The sequence below is a fragment of the Trypanosoma theileri genome (assembly GCF_002087225.1).
Source record: "Trypanosoma theileri isolate Edinburgh chromosome Unknown TM35_Tth_7_V1, whole genome shotgun sequence".
Classification (NCBI taxonomy): Eukaryota; Euglenozoa; class Kinetoplastea; order Trypanosomatida; family Trypanosomatidae; genus Trypanosoma; species Trypanosoma theileri.
In genome coordinates this window covers 98,868-115,294 of record NW_021639849.1, presented here as the reverse complement: position 1 = coordinate 115,294, position 16,427 = coordinate 98,868, and the positions used below count along the sequence as shown (strand labels likewise).

The 16,427-nt window shown below is 37.6% G+C and overlaps 9 protein-coding genes across 9 annotated transcripts; all 9 read left to right on the top strand.

Annotated features, from left to right (window-relative positions):
- Window positions 1–217: 217 nt before the first annotated feature.
- TM35_000071560 (putative ATP-dependent RNA helicase) lies at window positions 218–3,151 on the top strand (the record flags this gene model as incomplete). Its single annotated transcript, XM_029023602.1, has 1 exon — window positions 218–3,151. One exon carries the CDS (start codon window positions 218–220, stop codon window positions 3,149–3,151), a length of 2,934 nt encoding a protein of 977 aa, XP_028884798.1.
- A 214-nt stretch (window positions 3,152–3,365) lies between these two features.
- On the top strand, window positions 3,366–4,601 carry TM35_000071550 (ankyrin repeat protein; the record flags this gene model as incomplete). The annotated part of the gene is made up of 1 exon (XM_029023601.1): window positions 3,366–4,601. One exon carries the CDS (start codon window positions 3,366–3,368, stop codon window positions 4,599–4,601), a length of 1,236 nt encoding a protein of 411 aa, XP_028884797.1.
- A 365-nt stretch (window positions 4,602–4,966) lies between these two features.
- Window positions 4,967–5,461, top strand: TM35_000071540 (uncharacterized protein; the record flags this gene model as incomplete). The annotated part of the gene is made up of 1 exon (XM_029023600.1): window positions 4,967–5,461. The coding sequence occupies one exon, from the start codon at window positions 4,967–4,969 to the stop codon at window positions 5,459–5,461; it is 495 nt and encodes a 164-aa protein (XP_028884796.1).
- A 183-nt stretch (window positions 5,462–5,644) lies between these two features.
- TM35_000071530 (serine/threonine protein phosphatase) lies at window positions 5,645–6,760 on the top strand (the record flags this gene model as incomplete). The annotated part of the gene is made up of 1 exon (XM_029023599.1): window positions 5,645–6,760. One exon carries the CDS (start codon window positions 5,645–5,647, stop codon window positions 6,758–6,760), a length of 1,116 nt encoding a protein of 371 aa, XP_028884795.1.
- Window positions 6,761–7,036: 276 nt separating this feature from the next.
- TM35_000071520 (uncharacterized protein) lies at window positions 7,037–7,759 on the top strand (the record flags this gene model as incomplete). Its single annotated transcript, XM_029023598.1, has 1 exon — window positions 7,037–7,759. The coding sequence occupies one exon, from the start codon at window positions 7,037–7,039 to the stop codon at window positions 7,757–7,759; it is 723 nt and encodes a 240-aa protein (XP_028884794.1).
- A 439-nt stretch (window positions 7,760–8,198) lies between these two features.
- On the top strand, window positions 8,199–10,991 carry TM35_000071510 (uncharacterized protein; the record flags this gene model as incomplete). The annotated part of the gene is made up of 1 exon (XM_029023597.1): window positions 8,199–10,991. The coding sequence occupies one exon, from the start codon at window positions 8,199–8,201 to the stop codon at window positions 10,989–10,991; it is 2,793 nt and encodes a 930-aa protein (XP_028884793.1).
- A 408-nt stretch (window positions 10,992–11,399) lies between these two features.
- TM35_000071500 (UV excision repair RAD23-like protein) lies at window positions 11,400–12,500 on the top strand (the record flags this gene model as incomplete). The annotated part of the gene is made up of 1 exon (XM_029023596.1): window positions 11,400–12,500. The coding sequence occupies one exon, from the start codon at window positions 11,400–11,402 to the stop codon at window positions 12,498–12,500; it is 1,101 nt and encodes a 366-aa protein (XP_028884792.1).
- Window positions 12,501–13,075: 575 nt separating this feature from the next.
- Window positions 13,076–14,728, top strand: TM35_000071490 (putative cationic amino acid transporter; the record flags this gene model as incomplete). Its single annotated transcript, XM_029023595.1, has 1 exon — window positions 13,076–14,728. One exon carries the CDS (start codon window positions 13,076–13,078, stop codon window positions 14,726–14,728), a length of 1,653 nt encoding a protein of 550 aa, XP_028884791.1.
- Window positions 14,729–15,268: 540 nt separating this feature from the next.
- Window positions 15,269–16,345, top strand: TM35_000071480 (flagellar component; the record flags this gene model as incomplete). The annotated part of the gene is made up of 1 exon (XM_029023594.1): window positions 15,269–16,345. One exon carries the CDS (start codon window positions 15,269–15,271, stop codon window positions 16,343–16,345), a length of 1,077 nt encoding a protein of 358 aa, XP_028884790.1.
- Between the last annotated feature and the right edge of the window lie 82 nt (window positions 16,346–16,427).

Here is a 16,427-nt window from a genome sequence, read left to right as displayed (position 1 = left end):
ATATATTCTTTTTTTTTTTCTTTGATTTCTTGTTCTGAAGAATGTGAATGTGATATTGAAATAAAAGAAAAAAAAATAATTTTTATTTTGTGTCCTATATTATTTTTTTTTGTCTTTTTTTTCCTCTTGTTCTTTTTTTTTTTTATGAATTGCCAATCAGGCCCCTTTCACAAAAGGAATCGGAGAAATATATTTTATATATATTTCTATTTAGTCGATGGCCCCTAAACCATCCATTCGTTTTGAAGACTTGGGACTCTCAACACCTCTGCCACATGTGTTATCGACTACTCGAGAACAAAAAAAGAAGGAGAAACATGAAATTAAGAAAGAAAGAAATGCACGATTAAGAGAGGCTGAAGAACAACTCTCACTTGCTAAAAAGAAAGTAATACAGCATAAAACATTTGTTGAAACTGAGGCAGCTATCCAAAAGAAAGAAAAAGCTGAGAGAAAGAAGGCAATTTCTGAAAAACAACAATGCACACGTCAGGAACGAGAATTACAAGAAAATATTAAGAAGCGTGAATCAATAATTGCTCAACAAAACTATATCACAAAATTAACAGAGGATCGTTTAGCAGAAGAAAAACGAAAACAAGAAATCCAGGAGGTTATTAATAAAAATACCGAAGAACTTGTAAAGTTAGTTCCAAAAAATGTCTGTATTCAAGTTAATCGTTCTTCTGATGTGGAAAATACGAGAAAAGAACTTCCAGTCCTTAGAGAAGAACAATCAATTGTTGAAGCTATTAATAATTCTTCTCGAACTTGTGTTCTTATTTGTGGTGAGACTGGAAGTGGAAAAACAACACAAGTTCCACAGTTTTTGTGGGAATGTGGATATGGAGATATTAAAGGTTCATCTTTTGCAAGAGAAGGAGCTATTCTTGTTACGGAACCAAGAAGAGTTGCTGCTGTTTCAATGGCTAAACGAGTAGCAGAAGAATTAAATACTTCATTTGGAGGAAAAGTATGTTATCATGTCCGCTACGATAATAATCTTTCTGAAAACTTTAAACTAAAATTTGCAACTGAAGGTATTGTTTTAAAAGAAATCCAATCAGATTTTTTATTAAGAAAGTATAGTGTTATTATTGTAGATGAGGCGCATGAACGTAGTGTAACGGGTGATATATTAGTGGGTCTTTTGTCACGAATTCTTCCTTTACGAAATGATCTATATTTGGAAGATCTTCAAAAACATCAGGGAAAAGTGGAAAACACAACTATAAAACCTCTTAAATTAGTTATTATGTCTGCTACTATGAGAGTTGGGGATTTTAAGGAAAATCGTCAACTTTTTCCAATTTCACCTCCTTTAATAAATGTGGAATCTCGTCGCTTTCCGGTAACTAATCATTTTACGAAAAAAACTGAACTACGAAATTATGTTGATGAAACTTTTAAAAAGGTTTGTCAAATTCATAAGAAATTACCTCCTGGAGGGATTCTTGTTTTTCTTTCTACTCAACAGGAAATTGAAGACCTTTGTGAGCGTCTTCGTATTCATTATGCCAAAACTAAAATTGAGTATTATGAGAAAAGTTACTCAAAACATAGTATGGTTGTTCAAAAACAAGAAGAAAAAGATTCTTCAGATTCAGAAACAGAAAAAGAAGATAAATCTGATGAAAAGGATGAATTTGGTCTCACTAATGAAGATTATTCACTAGAAAAAGGAGATGAAATTGGAGATTTTTCGATTTCAAGAAAACGATCTCGAGAAACTTCAGATATGGAAGAAAATAATAATAATAATAATAATAAAGAAGAAGAAGAAGAAAATGAGATAAATGGTGAATTGAATACTTTGCATATTCTTCCACTTTATGCTTTAATGGATTTTTCAAAACAACAAGAGGTTTTTCGTGAACCCCCTACAGGAAAACGTCTCTGTGTTATAGCTACAAATGTTGCTGAAACATCTATTACTATTCCAAATATTCGTTATGTGGTGGATTCTGGTCGAGTAAAAACTAAAACGATAGATGAATCAACTGGTGCAAGTTGTTTCCGTATTGAATGGACAAGTCAAGCATCTGCAGAACAACGAAGTGGACGTGCAGGACGTGTTGGACCAGGACATTGTTACCGAATATATAGTACAGCTGTATATTCTAATTTAATGCCTAAACATAGTTCTCCTGAAATTTTAAGAACATCTTTAGAATCTGTAGTTTTATTAATGAAACATTTAGGTATTGATAATGTTGGATCTTTCCCTTTTCCTTCACCACCAAAAGAGAATGATCTAAAGCGAGCATTGTCACATTTGACACTTATTGGGGCTTTAGACTCTAAAGAAGAACGTCGTATCACGACTTTGGGAAGACGTCTCATTGCCTATCCAATTCCACCTCGATTTTCGCGAGTTATTGCCGAGGTGTTGGATCAAAAATTACCTGATTCAATTTTATTAATGGTTATACTTATTACAGCTGTCTATTCAACAACTACTAATATATTTACTGGTGATGGAAATCGTTTAAAGTGGAAGTCAAAGGAAGTTACTACTGATGATATTGATGAACGTCGATCTTTAATTCATTCTCTTTTACACCCTGGTAGTGATATGCTTACTTGTTTAAATGCATTTGGTATTTACTTGGAAAATTCTAGTACTTTAAATTGTAATCGTTACTGTTTGGTACAAAAAAGTCTTTCTGAAGCTCGTCAGTTATCTCAACAATTGCAATCATTGGCAAGACAGAATTCTGTAGTAGAACAAGTGGAGGATAGTCTTGAGGCTAATGATGTAACTACAGGTTCGGTAGGATGTTTATTTACCAAAAATGGTAAGCTTACATTATCGAAAGAGGATGAAATCACACTACGAAAAATATTTATATATGGTCTTCCTGATCAAGTAGCACGTCGTGCCACTATTCAAGAATGTCGTTACCATGGGGTAGAGTATAAAGACAATAAGGCAACAAAAGCTCCATATATTATTTTGAGTTCCTCTATGATTGCATATATTCATCCCACAAGCTCTATAGCTCGGACATTTCCTCCTCCTGAATTTGTCACATTTGCCTTTTTACAAAGATCTGTTCGATCTGAAACAAAGGATCCTGCTACGATGATGCTAGGACTAACTATTGTAATTAAAGAATGGTTACATGAATGTGGTGTAACAGTCGAGTAATGCCAAGTTTTATAATTTTATTTAAAAAGAAAAAGAAAAAAAAAACAATTGATATATTTATTTATTTATTTATTTTTTTTTTCTTTGTTACGTCTATAGTTTAATGACCTCTACCTATATTTTTTTAAAAAATTCTTTATATGCTCTTTTATTTATTTTATTTACTTTTTTTTAAAAAAAAATATATTATGATCCTTTTGTAGGGGAACTAGGTATGCTTGGTTCCATAGGGGGTCCACAGGGACCTAAAGATCTCTTGGACGCTGTTCGAGAAGCTGTGGTAAAATGTGATTTGGATACTTTGGCTCGGCTTCGAAGAGATTTTTTGAGTATTCCCGAGAATATTTCAAAGTGTATTGATGAATCAGGAAATACTCTGGTCCATTTATCTTTGGGGAAAAATACGACCGTACTAGACTATGTAGTCAAGCAACTATCAGGAGACGTTAATGCTCCCAACTTTCAGGGACGCACACCACTGCATGAAGTTGTTAGAAATAATTATGTAGAATGTTGTGAAGCTCTTTTAGATTATGGTGCTGACGATACGATACAGGCCGCAACGTTTTCAACTCCATTTCATACTGCCGCTGCCTGTGGAAGTGTTGAGTGCATGGAGATTCTATTGAAAAGAAGCAAAGATCCTGAGGGTAAGGTGAATGAATTGGATCGTAATAAATGCTGTGCTCTTCACAAGAGTGCATCTGATGGGGATGTTCGTGTGAGTCGGTGGTTAGTGGAACATGGTGCTATTGTTGACCAAAAAGATGTAAATGGTACAACTCCACTTTTGATGGCTGTAAAAATGGGCAGATTTGAAGTAGCAGAGTATTTGATTCAACAAGGAGCTTCTTGCGAAGTTCGTGATGCTCAAGGTAATTTTCCTGTTCATTTTTGTGCCATTCGTTGTGACTACAAAATTTTAAAACTTCTTATTGATGCAAAAGCCCCCGTTAACGTTAAAAATCAAGAGTTTAATAATCCACTTCATCTTGCAGCAATTCACCAACGACCTAATTTAAAGGAATGGGAAGATCTTATCACACTTTTACTTGATTCTGGGTGCGATCCAATGTTTGAGAATGCTTCAGGTAAAAAACCTGCTGACTACGTGGGTCGTAGTTTAAAAAAGTTTTTCTCCAAAGAGGACGCTGATGTACGACGGCAATTGAAAGCAGACGAAGAGGCAACAGAAGAAGAAGACTTTAAGAAATTAATGGAATTAAAGGTTTCTTGGAGGTCCACGGTGTTGGCTAATTTGGAAAAAACAAAACGAATAGAGAGGGAAGAAGCAGATCGGCTGCATAGAGAAACAGAGGAACGACTCCGTGCTGAGGATGATGCAAGAATTGTATTGGAGGAAGCTATGGAAAGACAACGTTACAACGAAGAACAAAAAAAGAAGCGGATGGAAGCCTCAGAAAAAGGAAAAAGTACTTCCAAAAGGTAATAAAAATGTTTCATGTCGCGTATTATTGCCTTATATTTACAGGAATTTCTGGTTGTTTATGTAAACTAGGACTACAATATACAAAGTTTGTGTTTACTTCTCTCCTTAATTCTGAGGGAGTTGCGTCTTTGTGTCTCTCTTTTTTTTTTCTTTATTATATATATATATATATATATATATATATATTTATATATTTATTATTATTATTATTATTATTTTTTTTTTTGATTCTTACCACTCGTTCTTATTCTTCTTTCCCGCATCCTTCTCTGATGAGGATATCCAATGATTTATCTACAAACCCTTTTTTTTCCTCTAATTTTTTTTTATTCTTGTTTTTTTTTTTTCGTGTTTTATGTGTTTTTATGAAAGAGTATGGTGGGGGAGGTAGATTAGCAATGCAGACACCAAAGAAAGAGCGTGATTTGGCAGGTACTGCAGCTTTTGAGGTTGCTCTTCAGTACATCATTGTTCGACAAGATCGATCTTATCATTTTCTTCAGCTTGTTGCTGCACTTAGTTCTTTGGTTTTTGCGGCGGAAATCTGCCTCATCTTTCTGTTTAATATTTTGCTGCCACTTTTCTCAATTGAAGGAAAAGGCTGTTTTCGTTTTCTCGAAGAATACGCTTATTTTCCAGCGGTACTTTTATCTGCAGCTTGTTTGGTACTGGTGCGTCTTTGTAAACAACGGTATGCAATAGAGCCAGGGGAGCAGTGCATGCAGCGTCTCAACAATACCATTATGGGACCTTGCCTGGGTATGCATTTTGATTGTGCAACAGGTAAATTAAGATCAGATGATGTGTGGAATGCCAATATTGATCGTTTAGGCCATACGGATTATGCCAGTCAGGCTTAAAAGGGGAGACCCCTAGTGAAACTAGTTTTTTTTTTTTTTTGAATTTGTCTGCTTTTTATTACTGTTTTCTTTTTATAATAAATTTCGAGTGGTTGATACAGTTTTTATTTTTATTGTTATTATTTATTATTTATTTATTTATTTATTTATTTTTTTTTTTTCGTAGTGTAGTCTCTTATTGAAATGATGTCTCTGAGTTTCCTGTTCATTTGGACTCTTTTTTTTTGTGCATCAGAAATTTATCGCTGTGAGGGGCGCCGAATTGTGGCCGTTGGAGACCTTCACGGAGATCTTAATCAAACTCTTTCCATTTTGCGACTCACAGGTATTGTAGATGATCGACAGCATTGGATTGGAGGAGACACTTACTTTGTTCAGCTTGGTGATATTCTTGACGTAGGACCAGATGATCTTAGTATTGTACGTCTTTTTATGAAACTGGAAAAAGAGGCACGTGAAAAAGGTGGAAATGTCATTCAACTTCTAGGCAACCATGAAATAAGAAATCTTGTGGGAGACTACAGCGCTGTAGATCCAAGTAGTCTTGCGCATTCTGGCGGTAAACGTGGACGTGATTTGCTTCTTTCTAACCAAACTGCCTTGGGGATGTATCTACGTACAAGAAAAGCCATATTTCATCATAATGAATTTCTTTTCATGCACGGTGGTTTGTCAGCAGAAACGGGAAACATGATCACCAGTATAAAAAAGATAGAGGAGTTTAACGATGCTCTCCGTAATGCTCTAGTTAATAATACGTTGACACCTTTGGGAAAAGCTGGTCTTAATATGGCTGAAGACGATGAGGATAAGGTTGCAAATCCGATTCTTGTTCGTTCCATTTTAAATGTTCGATGTGGAGAATTAAAGAATGTCTTAACCAAAAAATTTCCGGGAATAAAATCAGTGGTGGTGGGTCATGTACCGCATGATCCTGAAGATTTTTCAGATTGGCGTCTTTGTGATGGATCTTTGATTGCAATAGATTTTGGATTAAGTCGTTGGAAAAAAGGAGATCCAGGTCATGTAGCTGCATTGGAAATAGATGATGAATCAGGTCATGTTCTTTTGTTGGAATCTACTGTTGATTTTCATGAGTTTAAACCAGATATACATAATACAACTGTATCTGATATAAGACCTTCACTTCCTCTCATTAAACTGGCTGGTGCCGTAGTTGGTTTAATTGTTATATTGGGTCTACTTGCCATTTGGATGTTATCAGGATTGAGAGTTAAATCTTTCTCGGGGGAACGACATGAGTCGTACGGTTCTATAGATTCTTCGGCTAATGTTTAGGCAATCTCTACAGAAAAGGTTGAATGTTATCCCTTGCGCCATGTGTGTCCATGTATTTGATAGAGCTTGTTTCGCAAAGACAGTTCAAATGAAAAGTAAAGAGGAGTAATTATTAAATTGAAGAAGAAAGAAATAAAATTCTTTAGGAGAAACTATGATCATGGATGTGCCAATAGGAGGCTATTTTCTCTGTCTGAGGTTGCTTTTCTATCTCTATCTTGTTTTTGTGCATTTTTTTTTTTTTTTTCTTCATTCGTTTCCCCGCGTTCTGCATAAATGGAGAGAATTCTTATGAAAGAAGAAGGGCAGAGTGAGTGTAACACAAGAGATGCGTTTACAACGGCCTTACTAAGACGAGCAGCTAACAATCTTGGGGTTCAGTACACTGTCGGATGTACACAAAGGAGTAACAGTGCTATAGTGAATGATTTGGAAGTCGTAAAGGATGAAATACGTTCCAGAGAGCGAGTTTTTGGGGTAATGGATGCCAGTCTCATTCCGCTTTTTATTAGAGCAGGTGATCTGTCGTCTTTGTGCGAGAGTTCTCTCGGTTTCTACAAAAAAGCACTTGATGTCCTTGATGAGAACAATGCAGTAGCAAATGATTCACTGAGGATAGGTGATGTTAGTGTATCGGGCTACGCTGACCTCGGCTCACGGTTCTTTCAACATGGGGAGTATGTGTTAGCCAGGGATGCCTTCCGTGCGGCCGCATCTATTTGCCAAGAAAAAGTAACCTCGGCGTCCGCCCCCTTCTTTAAGAGTCACAGCGATGGGTGTTGTGATCCTGAAGATGTGGAGCGACTGCGGGGTCGTCTGCGGGAATCGCAGAAAGGGGCCCTGGGAAGAAGAGTGCCGTCCAACCCTGTGAGGGAAGTGGGCGGGAACGAAGGAAAACTCACGGGAATGCGGGACGTGGAAGAACTACAAAGACTTGTAGAGTATATTTTTGATCCTGCAAATGAGGGTGATGGAAGTAATATACAGTACAAGTGTTAATGAAGAGAGGACATTCTGGAGAAGGGGTGGGAAGGTTGACGCATTTGAGCTCATAATCTGCAACTGTAGGAGTTACTTCGTCTTCAGCACTAGGTAAGTGGGGAATTGGTGGTGGTTCCGTTAAGCAGTGTGAAATTGTAAGCTAATGCAATTTACAGTGCGCGTTGCGACGTTAGAGGGGTACAGATGAGATAGATGGGAAAGTATTATGAAGTATTGGTATACATTTGTTTTATTATTTCTTCGTATGTGTGTGTGTGTGTGTTGTGAGTCTTTTGTATCACCAATGAAAAGTACAACGCACCCTCTATGGATAATCTCCAATTTCTTTTCCATTTCTGTTTATCTGGGAACGTTAACTATTTATTTTTATTATTATTTTATTATTATTTTTTTTTTTATTTCTTCAAAAAAAAAAAAATAAGAAAAAAGAAGGAATATGCCAAAGGGAAGCCGCGTTGATGACGCGCTAATGATCAATGATGAAAATGACCGCATATTAGAAATGTGGTTTCATGCTCGAGCAAGTGAAAAATTCTGTAAGCAACGAGACCCATCGGACATTATTTTTGTAGCGAATGTGGCGGGTCAAGAAGATAGAAAAACTCTATCAAGTAGTCTAGATCATGCTGAATCTGTACCGGAGTCTCTTGAAGTTTGTTTTGTACGCCAAAAGATCACTCTTTCGCTCCCCGTCTTGGAACAATTTGCAAACAACATTCATACTGTTGCTATGTACGCACGACCACCACAAGAACGAACAGAAGAAGGAACTACTATTAACCAAAAATCAGCAAAACCAACGGGAAAAAAAGAACGATCAAAAAAAGTTGAAGATGCATTTGCATTAGAGGGAGCAGAACAATTATTTTTTGCAAACTTTGATTTAGTTGATCTTTTGAGGATGCCATCTGTACGGGTTTCGGTACCTGTACAAGCAGACTCTGAGTTGCAGGATTGTGTTGTTGAAATTTCTTGCGGCACCCCACTTTTGACACCGGTAAAACTTAAAAAATATCGTCCACTTAATATTGAGGTACACGCCATTTACAATCTTCCGAGAAGTAATCACCTAAACGAACCTGTATTTATTTCACTAAAATTAGGTGATATTCATTTTCACTCACCGGAGATTTATTTGGCACCAGATGGAAAAATTATGTTTCGTCGAGTAATATTTTTGGGTACTCGTACACCTTTAGCGGTTTATCAAGATATGTTTTTTAAAAAGCTGGAAGTTTCTGTATTTATAGGGACGAGTATTTGTGTGGGGACTGGTACTGTATCACTGCGTTCAGCAGTTACAGATCAACAAACACAATTTAGTGAAATGGTAACTCTTTTACCTTGCCGTACCACACCTTATTTGGGTGATAGTTGTCTTACCAAAGATACTATAGTTTCACTACGATTAGATTTGTTTACTCCGTTACCGCCTTTAAAACATGTTTTAAGTGATGGTCGTCCTGCCAATGGTTGTTTTCTTACTCGAGGTATTATTCGAATGCCTTATAAAGCAAAATGGATAGCAGGTGCAATGGAGGCTTTTATTACTACACTCCTTCAGCTAAAAAAGGCACGTCAGGGAAGTGATGTTTACCAACTTATTTTACCTCCAATAGAATCAGATATTGTAACAACCAAAGAAAAGAAGAAAGAACGAAGTAAGACTTCCAAGAGCCAACCTGTAGTCCCTTTACGACCACCTTCTCCACCTTCTGCGTTTGATTCCCCGTTTGGGGTTGTAACCCCACCGGGGATCAGTGGCTTTGAGGTAATGGATGATAATGTTCGCATTATTTGTGTAGAAGGACCTGCTGTAGAGGTACACAAAATCCTTGAATGTGTTAGTGCAGCAGCAGGTGATGATCCTCAACTTGCTCTTTTAATGAACGTAGAACTTTTTGTCCCTAAACGTAATTATTTGGTTTTTCCACCTCTCGTAACTGTACCACAAATAGCGAATGAATCTTCAGCTGTTCCTGTAGCTGTAGAAGCCGCAGATGTCGATCCTAAAAAGAATTTTACTTATAATAATTCAGTAACACCACCTAATCAAGGATCTCGTCTTGCTGGATATGAGTCAGCTGGTGCAATTCCTACAGATACGATGACTTCATTAACATCAATGAGGGAGAAGGATAATATGGAAGATACTTTTGATAATGCAGAAGCAGAAGCCGGTGGTACTGGAGGAAGAATTCATCGAATACGCATAAGAGAAACAATTGATTCATTGGTTTCACAACAAAAATATCTTTTAAAAAGGATGCTATCTGAAAGTTGTGTAAATTGTTATACAAAATTAAGTTCCTTATGTCAATGCGTTTCTCTTCGAGATGCCCTCGAAAGAGATTTGTTTCCAACACCTGAAGAGCTAATTGCATTAGAACGTTCTTTTGGAGTTACACTTGAATTATCTGATGTTTTTGGAAAAGAAGAGTTTGTAAATGTTGTGGTAACAAAAGAATTAGAAGATTTTTCTTACCATGAAGTTGAGGAAGATAGTAGTAGTGGTATTGATGTGACATCTTTGCGGTGGTCTGATATAGGAAAAACTGTTATATTTCAAGCAACTAGAAATATGTCTAAACGAAAACGAATCCCAGATTTTTTACAGGAACGATATCGACACATTTGTTGGATGCGAATGCTAGATACCCGGAAAGATGTATTATGTGCCTTTCCTGCTGGGTCTCAACCTGGTGGTACAATTCGTTATCTTGTGGAAGCACAGGTTGTTCGTTGCGATAATTTCTTGCTTTTGTACGCTTTGGGGTGCAATTCACTTGCGAAGAGTTGTACAGATTCACATAATCCAAGGTATGAGGCTCACCTGACAGCCTTACGAAGACAAAAGACACAAATGTTGCTATTACGCAATAGAAAGGGGAAAGACATGCCTACAACTTCAACAAATCTTCAACAGGTTGCTTCAAGAAAACATGAAGAGAGCAGCGATGATGATGATGATTATGATAATTGTAATAATGATAATAACAAGAAGGCTTCAGCAGATTCTCCTCCGTGTGAAGTAATTACAGCATCAACTTCTAAAACTGTTGTTCGTGAAAAAAATATGGTGGCACACAATCGTAAAAAAATTGCCTCACTAACGAAGAAGATTCCAAGAATTACAGATGCAGATTATGAGTTGTGCTGGGAACTCTACCATAGACGAAGTCCTGTTCTTCCCCCGAAGCCACAAAAGGGACCACCAATGCACTTCTGAATAGGAGAGGGAAAAACAACAACAACTCTAATGTGGTTCTTTCATTTTTTTTTATTCTTGTCATTATCTCTTTCTTCTTTACCCTTCCCTTCCCCTCTCTCTATTGTGTGCCTCTATCCTTGAAACCTTTGATGTAAAGAATGTGTAGAATGTATTTTTGTGTCAATGATTTTCTTTTGGTAATATCTATTTTCTATATGATTTGACTTAATTATTTAAGTATTGTTGAAATTTTACTCTTTATTTCCTTTCTTGCTACACCACTATTATCATAATAATAATTATTATTGTTTCTTCTTCTCTCTATTCTTCTTCATCATCATGACTTTTTCTGATTGATAGGCGGTTGGAAAAGCAACTGCAACATCATTATTAACTCAACAGGAACGACAGACAAAAAAAAAAAATATGAAGGTTATTCTTAAGACCCTTGGAGGAAAGGAGCATATTCAAGAGGTTTCTCCTCAAACAAAAGTGGAGGAAATTAAACAGACACTGAGTGCTGAATATGTTACGGAAGGGCTGCGCTTATGTTGTAATGGTGCCGTTATAGATAATGCAAAAACAGTAGAGGAGTTGGGTCTCCAAGAAAATGCCGTTATTATTATTGCGGGAAAAAAACGTAAGGTTCAAGAGTCTGAGAAGGCACCGAACAGTGTAAATTCCCAACCAACTGAAAAAGCGTCATCTGCAAAATCGGAAGAAACAAATGAGGGGAAACCAACAGGGGAGCAACAAAAGACTGAGACTTCTTCTAACACAGTAGCACCTGTTACTAACACTGCCACTACCACTGCTGCCCCTGCCACAACAGGTGAAGCACAGGGAACAACAACAACAACATCATCATCATTCCCTGCTTCTTTTCATGGAACTGACACACGTGGAATTGATCCTGCCCTAATTGACAGCATTGTTGCGATGGGATTTGAAGATCGGGGGCAAGTGGCTTTGGCACTTCGAACTGCGTACATGAATCCTGATCGTGCAGTGGAATTTCTTTGCACAGGAATTCCATCCCGTGCCATTGAACAGATAGCTGAAGAAATGAATGTTCCAACCACTCAACCTGGGCATTCTGCAGAGTTACCTAATCGGAGAGCTCCACTAGGTGGTCAACCCCAAGGTAACTCAAATCTTCGACAGGCACTAATGAATATTCCTGATTTTGAAGAAATACGTGCTTTGGTTCAAACTAATCCACAGGCTCTTGCAGCAGTTCTTCAGCAGCTCCAGTTACATTACCCAGAAATTATTGAATTAATACAGCAGAGCCCTGATGAGTTTGGGGCGATTATGATGGGGGGCGGTCCTCAAGGCGCAGGTGGCGTTCTTCCTTCCGCAGGTCCCCCACTTGGGGAAGAAGAACAAGCCGCAGTTCAGCGACTTGTCTCGCTTGGCGGTGGTACGTGGACTGAACATGATGCGATTGTAGCTTACCGCGCCTGCGAGCAAAATGAGGAAGCCGCAGCCCAATTACTTCTTGACAGTTTTTCTGGAAACAACTAATGGGAGGATTCTGTTTTTTTTTTTTTTTTCAGTGAGAGAATAAAGGCTGAAAATCAGCAGAATGGAGAAAAAGAAAAAAAAAAAGGAGGGGAATTGGAGATTTCAGGAAATTCATGATGAAGTATTTTACCTTGTGCATGAGAAGTTTACCTTGCTGAGTTTTTTCCTTCGTAAAAAGATAAGGAAAGAAAAATAGGTCGTTGTGACAAATGAAAGCAATAGTATTTTCTAGGGAGAGCGAAATAACTTCTAGGCATTTCCGTAACCGTTCGGTGCTCCACTTGGATGTGTTTTTTTTTTTTTTTTTTAATGCAGTTGGAGATTTTCAAACAAAAAAAAAAGAATGGAAGAACAAAGTTAGAAAAGGATTGGGGAGAGTATGACAAGAGATACGGATTTTACGGGTATTGCACTTAAAATTATCTTTGTTGAAATGAGCATCTAATTTCTTTTATTAAAAAATATTTTCTATTCAAAAAATTTTTTAATGGTATTTTCTTTTTGTTTGTTTTTCTGTTGAATATGATTTTTAGTGGGTGTAGTTGTGCAGGAGTTTAAGCGTTTTTTCGTGTCTAATGGATTTAGTTACTAGTACTGAAAGTAGTTTGGGTGTTTCTTTCTTTCGTAACATCTTTCGAAGAAGATGCCTTTACGCGACTGTTGCGGCGTTAGAAAACAGCCAATTTCGACGCACGCTCGGTTTGCGCTCTCTTGTGAGTCTTGGTGTCGGTGCCGTTGTTGGGGCCGGTGTTTTTGTGATTACAGGTCAGGCTGCTGCGCTTTACGCTGGTCCTGCTCTCAGTATCTCATTTTTATTATGTGTATTTCCGTGTCTCTTTACTGCACTCTGTTACGGAGAACTGGCAGCCATGCTTCCTGTAGCGGGTAGCGCATATACACACGCGGCTGTGGCACTTGGAGAATATGCTTCGTGGATTGTAGCGGTGTGCCTAACATTGGAGTGTCTTGTTTCTGGTTCTGCTGTTTCAGTGAGTTGGTCTGCAAGCGTTCAAGCCTTTCTGAGGGAATTTTCTATTGATTTTCCCGAGAAGATAGGAGGTTCTCCAATTGGTGTCACAGATGGTGCTTTTGTCTTAACAGGTAAATTATTTGACCTCCCAGCAATGATGTTAACAGTAATATGTTCAGTTGTTTTATGTTTGGGCGTTCAAGAATCAGCCACAGTAAATAATTTTTTTGTGTTTATAAAATTTCTGGTTCTTGGGATTTTTATTCTTTATGGTATTTATCACGCTACCACCAACTGGGGAGATTTTGTCTACAACATGACTCCATTTATTCCTCCTAATGAAGGTTATTTTGGTAAATATGGTATAAGTGGAATTCTTCGTGGATCAGGTGTGGTATTTTTTGCTAATGTTGGTTTTGATACCATCTGCGCTAGTGCTCAGGAATGCCGAAATCCACAGCGTGATATTCCACGAGGTGTTATCTACACTTTGTTAATATGCTCTGGGCTCTATGTTTGTGTTACTCTCGTTCTTACTGGTATGGTAAAGTATACTATTTTGAATGTGGATGCACCTGTGATAATGGCACTAGAAAAAGTTGGAGCTCCTGTATTTTTACGTATTCTTATCGATGTTGGTACTATTTCTGGACTTAGTTCTGTTTGTTTTGCATGTTATTTTGCAATGCCTCGCCTCACTATGACCCTTTCTCAAGATGGATTATTACCTCCCTTACTTTCACGTATACATCCACAATTTCGAACTCCTGTAAATGCCACCATATGTTCTGGTATAGTTGGAGCTCTTATTGGAGCTTTCTTCCCTTTGGGAATGCTTGGTGAAATAATCTCATTTGGTACCCTTGTCGCTTTTATTAGCGTTTGTGTTTCAATGTGGAAAATGAGAATTGATTTTCCAGATTTTCCAAGACCTTTTGTAGCTCCATTATTCCCTTTTGTACCTTTTATGGGAATAATATTTAACTGTATTCAACTCTTCTCATTACCTATTGTGGCTTGGCGCAACTACGGTGTTATTGTAGTTATGACATCCTTGTGGTATATTTTATACGGTGTTCATCATAGTACTGGCCACCCCTCAAATGGTTCTTCGCAGCGCACTATTAGACAAACTGAGACAGTAGTGGGATCATGGAGGTCTGAGGAAGAAAAACGTATGGAGGATGCATGTGCTTTAGAGCTTCCACTGGAGCATATTGGAAAAAGGAGGAGGTTATCAGCATCGTCTAGGACTTGAGGGTTCGGTTTTTCTTCTATTTTTTTTTTTTTTTAATTTAGTTTTCTATTTCTATTTTTTTTTTTTTTTTGCTTTTGTATCACTCAGTAATGTGAAAATATGTTTCTCTGCTGTTTCAATAAGCAAACGTAATTGTGGCGGAAGTGTTAACATTTATTTGAACTTCCACGTAAATATGTTTACATTACTAAAGTTTAAAATGATTTTGTTTGTGGCCTGTTTTTTTTTTCCCTCCTCTTTTTTTTTTTCCCCTAAACGTTTCCTTAATTTATTTGAAGAGAGATTTGTAAATTCCCTTTTCCTCTTTTTTTTTTTGTCTTTTTATCATTGTTTTTTTTTTTTGCCCTCGCTTCTGCTTTTTTTTTTTAAAAAAAAAATCTTATGTAGTGTGAAAGAGGCAGGTATTCCATTATTGGAGGAAAAATAGAGAACATAAGAGATAATTGAAAGAGGAAAACTCAACAAATCAAAAAAAAAAGAAAACATATATACATATATATATATTTATATTTATATTTATATATATCTTATAATAATAAAATGATCTACTCTGGAGAGATAGAAAATGGCCTGATGCATGGTCGGGGTTGCCTCCAGTACCCCAACAAAGAAAGCTATGATGGGGAATGGGTATTTGGTAAACGTCATGGATTTGGTGTCTATACATATGCTGACGGTAGCCGTTATGAAGGCGAGTGGGTTGAAGACAAGGTACACGGAAAGGGAACATGCTATTATACCAGCGGTAATGTGTACAATGGAGACTGGACCTTTGGCCGAATTAACGGTCGAGGTGTTCTGGAATATCATGATGGAGATCGATATGAAGGTGAATGGAAGGATGGTCGTATGCATGGTAAAGGTACCTATTACTATTCAAATGGTGACGTTTATGAGGGAGAATGGAAGGATGATAAGCGTCATGGTAAAGGTGTTGTTGTTTACTCTGCTGCTGACGGATCCGTATCTGAAAAGTATGATGGTGAATGGGTTGAAGGTCGTATGCAGGGTTGGGGAAAATATTTTTATGCAGATGGTGGCGTTTATGAAGGTGAATGGAATGACGGCAAAATGCACGGAAGAGGTACATACGTTTTCCCCAATGGGAACAAGTATGAAGGTGAATGGGTTGAAGACAAAAAACAGGGATATGGCATTCTCAGTTACGTTAACGGCGAGCGTTACGAGGGATATTGGCAAGCTGATAAGGCCCACGGCAAAGGAACATTAATGTTTCTTCAAGGAGATCGTTACGTTGGTGAATGGTGTTATGGTAAGAAACACGGTCACGGAGTTCTCACCTATAGCAATGGTGACGTGTATGATGGTGAGTGGCGTGATGATGATGCCTCCGGCTATGGTGTACTTGAGTATGCAAATGGCTGTCGGTATGAAGGCGAGTGGGAAGCCGATCGTCGTCATGGTCATGGTGTACTGCGACTTCCTGATGGTTCCAGTTACGAGGGAGGATTCGCCTATGGAAAGAAAGATGGTGAAGGTCGAATGACACTCAAAGACGGATCCTTGTATATTGGTACTTGGAAAGAAGGAAAGATTGTGGGACAAGGTGAGTTCCGTCTATCCGAAAACTGTGACCTCAGCAATCCAGATTATTAGATACATTAAATAGATCTTTTGAAGACTTGTCTCTCATTGGATCTCCTGTTTCTGTACTTACCACTTCTTTTTTATTCCCTAC